Source organism: Dermacentor albipictus, chromosome 2, assembly GCF_038994185.2.
Source record: "Dermacentor albipictus isolate Rhodes 1998 colony chromosome 2, USDA_Dalb.pri_finalv2, whole genome shotgun sequence".
Lineage (NCBI taxonomy): Eukaryota > Metazoa > Arthropoda > Arachnida > Ixodida > Ixodidae > Dermacentor > Dermacentor albipictus.
Genome location: NC_091822.1, coordinates 149,136,750 through 149,144,238, shown reverse-complemented (window position 1 = coordinate 149,144,238; position 7,489 = coordinate 149,136,750). Strand labels below are relative to the sequence as shown.

The following is a 7,489-nucleotide window of genomic DNA, read 5'->3' as shown; positions in this document are numbered from 1 at the left end:
AAAGAAAAAAAAACAAAAGAAATAACGAAATAAGCTTTAGGTAGTACATTAGGTGTTCACATGTGTCGTTGAGAAGGTCGACCTACAGCGTCATACGTTTAATTCACACTGCGGCTCTTTATGTCTTCCAAGAAGTCTGACCCCTGTTACCGAATAACTGGATGCATTACCACGTCCGAAGCGTGCTTTCGCATTCACGTGTGACAGGAGTGTAATGTGCTGCCGAACTTTAATTTTAGAGGGCAGCTGATCGCCCGTTCCTACGGCGAGCGTCAGCGTCGTACCTCTTAACCGTGGGCACGGCCTGCCGTGCGACACCGTGACTGAAGTCCTGCACCCCTCGGGCTGCCCTTCACGACACAGGACACTACTACGTGCGCTCCTGACATTCGCCGAGGCTGTCGGCCTCGCCGACCGCCTTTAGCTCCATCGCATTTCCGCGGCGTGCTGCTGTTTCTGGTGCACTTCCTTTCCCACTACTTTCATTCCCTACCCCCTGTGCAGCGCGGTTGAGGTGTCCTCTGCTGAGAGACAGTTACTGCGCTGCACCTTACCCCAACTTTCCTTCCCATCAACAAGAATCTCCTTCTCTCTTAACCGAGCGAACGAACACAGCGAAGGATGAGATCGAACGCGGAGCGCAGCGTCCGAAAACGGCGATAGCGAAGAGAGCGCGAGGAGGAAGGTGGAGGAGGACGGTGCAGCGGAACCATGTGGCAGAAAGCGGAGGAGGAGGGTATGGTGAAAGCGTGAGAAAAAAAAATCGTAGTGCCGCGCAAGACGGGCTTAGCGACGACAATGCCAACGAGATGGCGCCAGAGAAGCGCGCATCGTCTGTATGGAAACAGGAGCGCTGCATGACCGGACGTCTCTCGGCGGTGACTGCTGTGAATCGCACTCAGGCGTCACATACGCGCTACCTCTCGCGATCTCCTGTTTAGAGACGCAGTCGCAGCACATTTCGCTCCAGATTGTCAGCACCATGCCAACATATCGCGAAATGAAAATCGTATAGAGCTGAGCGGAAATTTCTTACTGAGGAGTATCGTAATTGTCAGGGAGATGCTTTCTTTCACCCGCTCGACAGGTGCCGCCGCTGCCACGCATGCGCGGACGCTAGTGCCACTGGTGGCGCATCAAGGTGGCTTAATTCCTCCACTTTCCTTAACGCGCTCTCATCGCTATCTCCATCTTTCCCCAGCTAGGCCCCGCTGCTCTACGCGTTCGCTTTTTCATCTCTCACTGTGCTCGTTCGCTCGGTTACGCCTAGGTAGGACGAAGGACGTCGAGGCACGCCGACGCTCAACGCAGGGACCGGCGCCTAAGAGGTGCGCTTTAAAATGGCATCGTTGAGTGCTAGTGGTTGGACGTATACGTATACATAAACGTCATCTGCGATCCGCTTCTTTACATGTATGTACGTGTGTGTGTGTTTAGGTTCTGACGGTTATGTACTACGTTGCGTTGCGCTGTTTGCATTGTTTGCGTTGCGTAGCGATGTTACTCTGATTAGAAGTCTCATGGCCTCGGTGTCGCACGCCGCTAGTTATTATAACACAATCATTATTGAGTCAATTAGATGCACATATATATTATGTAATCACGGGAAACAGTATCTCAATTTCATTGGTCATTACTTATGATGACATTTACCCAGACAATGCATAGCAGCTTCCCTCGCATATCCTTAACGGCTTACTCCAAGATCACTCTAATCAGCTGCGCACAAACGTAACTACAGCAACAGATGCCTCAGAGATTGAAGAAAAGGCTTGAGTTGGAATTTTTTGCTCATCATTGTATTGGTCTTTTTCTATTCGGCTTCCCGACTGCACTCCGATATTCCTAGCGGAATTAATAGTTGTTGTCCTAGCTTTGCGTAAGCTATGAGCTTCCAGGACAACCGCGATTATAATCACAGACTCTCTATCGCTGTGCACCATACTTACTGCTCCCGGTGAGTCGCATATATTCAAAACTTTGCATCCCCTGGCTCCAAGTTATTTGCGGAGTTTACGATTAATATGGGTACCTGGGCGCAAAGGCATATTTATGAATGAAACGGCAGACAGCTTGGCCAAGGTTTCTATCAGGGGCCCTGTGCTTACCGTTATTCCAAAACGGGTTTTATCTGGTCTGTAAAGTTTAGAAGATACATCCTTTTAACATCAAAATCAAATCTAACACCATCCTCTGAACTACACCACTTACCATTCCTTTGGAGCAGGACATTTTTCATTTCCCATTTGTGGAATTTCCGCAACTCATTAGAAACGAATGAACACTACTTACTGGAAAGCCAGAGTTTCTCCTCCATGAGAAAAATGACGTTGGCAATTACAATGCGACAGCTCGGCCCGACATTGAACACCCCGGTACTGCCGTCTTTCGAAGAGTCTGTGCTTGGGCACTCGCAAAGGAATGTTTGCATCGCCTTAGAAAAATTTATAATTGAATAAAATTTATGTTATTGTTGACCGTATTACTCATTTCATCCCTCTTTTATTGCCTCCTTTATATTCTATATACTTTTTTTATTGAATGACTTTGTAGTAAATCGTCGTAAACTTTCCTCGCTTTATTTTATTTATCAAAATCAAAGGTGGTTTAAATTTGTTACCTTAAGACACATGTAAAATACGCCGGAGTCATGACCGATCCCCGTGAGTGGGAATGCGCCAAACACATCAAGGTCATCATCATCATCATCTTCTTCATCATCATCAAGCTCGAGGCACGCGCCGTTCCCATGGCTCGTGCATCATGGAGGACGCCGACGAGCTGGCGCTGAACGTGCGGCCTTCGTGCTTGGACCGCCGCGTCCCGCAACCGTTCATCGCCGACCGCGCCGTCCGCTTCGTGTGCGCCTGCAACTACGCCGCCTACAGCGCGCTGGTCGTCGTCCTCGCCGTCCTGGTGATGGGCCTCGTCGGCTATCTGGTCATCGTGCAGGACCGAGGCGGCGTCGACTACGCGCACCGGCGATTCAATTTCACCGATGAATTGCCGGACGGATTCGAGGGTCAGGATTTCTCCCCTACCGCTCAAGCCGACGGAACAACGGTCAGGCTCACCATTTTACTCCTAATATCATTTCTGTGTGCATGTGGGGCGTTACTACGCTTACCTATGGCGAATAGTAATTTTTGGGATTGAATCGAATAAGTATCGAACAGTGTGAAATGGAGCTGAATATGGAATAATTTTCGAATATTCAATAGCCATTCCCACAATCGTGATAAAACGACAAGCACATCCTGGTATCCATGATCCTAACAAGGTTTCGTCATTATATTGCACATTCAAATGGATGTTTGTTAAGAGCACGAACGGAGATTTAGAAGCAAATTGAGCAGTTTGTTCACATATACTCAGGACTTTTCGGATAGCCGTGTGAATAACGCTGGCCAAACCTGCCGGCGCACCGCTCATGAACTTCTCTCTCCGAAATGCCAGGTCGTCCACGAGAGGGATCTGTGCGGCTCGCGCGACTGCAACCACGAAGCGGTGCGCATAGTCGGCTCGCTCAACGCGTCCGTGGACCCATGCGACGACTTCTACGCCTACGTGTGCTCTGTCTGGATGGACAAGCACCGTCCCACGAAAGGCCAGGACAGGCGGTCCGTTGACGACGACCTCTTGGACAGCTACTCTCGCTTCTTGGTCAGCCTGCTGGGTCACAGCAATGCCGAGATACCCGCGGCCAAGACCCTCTTCGACGCATGCGTCGTACCACCCGCCTCCCTGTTCAGGGACGTCGTCACCACATTCTTCTACATGGTGGGTCTACAGCACTGGCCTTACTCGCCTTCGGACAGGGTTATGGCCGTGGACGTCGCCTCCAAGGTCGGCACTCTTCACCGTCTCTTGGGACTAGACAGCCTATTTCATCTCTCCGTCGTCGAGGATCCCGAAGACAAGTACACGTTCATGTCCATCGGCGAGCCCGACCTGGTGTCCGGATTCGTCGAAGGATCCTCAGTCGCAGAGTTCGCCTTCTTGGCCAAGGCTCACGAAACGCTCATGTCGTACCTGGGCAGGACCTTGTCGACCAACGTCGCGGTGGTGGAGACGGACCTGGCGCGGCGCATGTCCCCACGAAGGACACCGGGTTGCTACGAGCTGCTGAGCCAGTGCACGACCGTGCGCCTGGACCAGCTGCCGGAGTCTGGCGTAGTCCACTGGAAGCTGCTAGCGGAGGAAGCGTTCGGCGACCGCATCGCGGCTGTGAACAGGTTCGTCAAGATGCCTAACGACGAATATCTGCTCAGCTTCGGCAGCGACGTGCAGCAGACCCTGCAGAAGCTGGACATTCTAAACTACCTGGCGTTCCGAGTCTGCATGGCGCTCTCACCACTCATCGCCAACGCCACCGTGCGCCACCGGCTTGCCTCCATCGCGTACGGCCGCAACCCACGCGTTTCCAAGACTCTGCTACCGGAGCACTACTGCGTGCGGCTATTGGACCGTTTCGAAGCGCCGCTCGTCATGGCGTTGGCATACGACCAGTCCATCACCCTAATCTCGTGGGACGATGTCCTGGAGCTCGTTTTGGGTCACCTCAATGCCACGCTAGCAAGACACCTCAGCTACGACTTCTCCCGTTGGTTCACGCGCGAGTTCGCCGATCACGTGTCCCAACAGTTGGCGCGGGTCTCGTGGGAGCCCCTGGTGCCTAAGCGGTTCTTCGACGAGGAGTACCGCAGCAAGTACCTGAGCGGGCTCCATAAGGGGGACTCCGGCAGCCAGCAGCTGCCTTCCTTCTTCTACTTCTGGCTCCAGCGAGCCGTCAAGAGGGCGCGCGGCACCCTGGAAACGTCCGAAGAGGACCTCAGGCCCGGCTGGAACAAGGGCTTCCTTAGCACTTGGCCGCACCTCGGCGCTCCGTTTAGAATCCTGGAGATTCCGCTGCCAGTGTTCGACTTCGGCATGCCCCTCGACCGCAAGCTGAGCAAGTTTCACATCGCTCGGGTCGGTACGCGGGTCTACTGGAGCCTCTTCAGGTACATCTACTTCCTGGCGTACGGTTTCTACCTGAACACCACGTTGTCCGACCCGGTCTCCGTGTTCGAGAACCTGCGCGGGTGCCTCCAGAAGGACTACGCCCGGATGAGCGCTTCTGCGGGCCGGTCTCCGCTGCACACGCTGCTCCTCTTCGAGAAGACTTCGACCGCGGACATGCTGGACGTGTTGGCAGTGGGTCTGGCCTACCAGTCCTTCGAGGAGTACATGGTCAAGGAGGTCTCCAACTTCCGCTTCAGGGATGCGCGCCAGTTCTCGCTGGAACAGCTGTTTTTCATCTACTACGGCATGAGCCACTGCGAGAACGCGAACCCGCTCTTCGAGAGCTGGCAGCAGGCGAGCGACGTCAGCTCGGCGTGGGCCCGCGTCAACGGACCCCTGAGACACGTGCCCGAATTCGCGGCGGCCTTCCGCTGCCCCCTGGGTTCGTTCATGAACCCGCACGACAAGTGCAGGCTAGATGAGATCAGCACCACTATGCGCCAGCCTTAACGGAAATTCCTTTGGCTTTATATGTGACGGGGCACAGAGACCTACGATATAAGTCTGCAGCGAGTTTATAGGTTACCTGTTATGAAGTTAAAGGATTCGACACACGATGTCCAAACGGCGAGAACACAGATATGTGCAGTGTCACTAACACGCTGTTTATATTCTTGCAAAGTAGAATGCTTCTAACCTAAGCCTTCATGGAAAACGTAGTTTTGTCGCTTGGAGATGTCCTGTCGGTGTCGTTAGCATTGATGTCGTTGCTTACCGCCACAGCACACGATTTCCGCGGTTATCCTGATTTATGCGATGTACAACAGAACACGTGTACCAAGTTCAATGAACATGTGTTGAATGTTCATTGTACACATGTGTACATGTGTACAATGTGTACTACTACTGTGACAAATCATGACTCGTGCGTCTAAAAAGTTTAAGCGTTTCTTCTATACAGTGTTCTTTTTCTTATTATTGAAAAAAAGAAACATTCTTTTCGAAATTTGATGTTCATATACCGACCGTATAGACGTTAAACAGCGGCTGGCATTTTCTTATTTGTCGACGCGGTTTTTTCCAGATTCAAGCTAGTGTGTTGAAGATTACCCCGGATGTTGTATGGTTGATTGTGCATGCAGTGGGTAAGTAGAGGAGGAAGTGCGGGTGCGTGTCATTGTTGATCATTGCTTCTCAAACTTTTGTATAAACGAGCATTGCTCATACCTCCGCGGTGTGTTAGGTTGCTTTCAATGCAAATAAGCGTGAGAAGTGTATTGTTCAGCTCGTTCGCACCTATGGCACCCAGTGGCTTGCGAGCGAACGTCGAGCGATTGGAACGCGAAGAACGCGCTATTGGACACCCGTAAACGAACACGGACAATTGAGGAATACAGACGGTGTTAGCGTATCACCACCATTTGATTGCCGCCTTACGATTAAGAAGTTTGCCTCCGTGCGAATGCAGCGATAGCGCTACGTGCACAACGTATGCAGAGAAATTGTTTAAGCGTGCGTGAACCGCAATGAATATGTGTAATAATGAAATACGGGACGTGGTCTGCTCAGGATAATGCTACGCTGAGCAGAGGAAAGCGTAGAGAAAAGCGAATGAGAGCATATGATGTTAGGGAGACGGAGGAGTCTCGCGTTGGTTGGCGTCACACCGGTGGGTGGCATTGTTAATAACAAATCTTACGTTGTTTGACTTTAGCTACGGCTCCTTGGTATTATGCGACTGTGTATTGCGTACGCAGATCGTTATCAAGAGTGCTCGGCGTTGTGGGTCCTCATCGTGGTTCCACGTTCTCGCTTTTCATTTTCGACAAATCTGCGAATCTCTTCTCGAGGTTAGTCTTTTTCGACGTTTCCGTGTAAATCGGCATTTACTTGTTTTTTTTTCTTTTACTTGCCGATTATCCGAAATATTGGAGTTTTATTTTTCGCGTTTCGAATGACGGCGCGTTATAAATAGGGACACCGACCACGCAGAAAAAAAAACTGATCCAGGGTGCTGAAAATAAACTTATTCACGCGAAGTATCTGTAATCACGGTGGGTCAGCTCGTGCAAGCCCGATCGTTCAGGGCGTGTTAAAGCCATTGCGATGCGTGAAGGCTCCAGCATGAAAGGGGATAAACCACGCTCCCGAACGCGTATAGCCTCTTATCCGTCTCGAAAGTCGTACACGAGTTGTGGCAAGGATGTCGCCCGGGCCAACAAGGAGTAATATGAAGGAATATGTTTGCTGTTGCAGACATAAACCTTCAAATATCAATGTATTACAGTAAAAATTATGTGACGATATGAAGCAGAAGAACAATTTTATCATGCAATTCTTTTTGTCTCGCGCTAGAAATATTCATCCTGTCCACAACAAGGGCAGAAGGGACGCCAGGGCCAAATGCATTCTGGGTAAACTGCACCAACAACACAGCTCAGCTCTTTTGTCGATGCAACTAGTTATGGATCTGGCAACCGCTACG

The 7,489-nt window shown here is 51.2% G+C and overlaps 1 protein-coding gene across 1 annotated transcript; it reads left to right on the top strand.

Moving 5' to 3' along the window:
• The first annotated feature begins 2,757 nt into the window (after positions 1 to 2,757).
• On the top strand, positions 2,758 to 6,471 carry LOC135899903 (neprilysin-like). The gene is made up of 2 exons (XM_065429294.1): positions 2,758 to 3,063; positions 3,457 to 6,471. Exons 1-2 carry the CDS (start codon positions 2,764 to 2,766, stop codon positions 5,512 to 5,514), a joined length of 2,358 nt encoding a protein of 785 aa, XP_065285366.1. The 5' UTR covers positions 2,758 to 2,763; the 3' UTR covers positions 5,515 to 6,471.
• Positions 6,472 to 7,489: the final 1,018 nt, after the last annotated feature.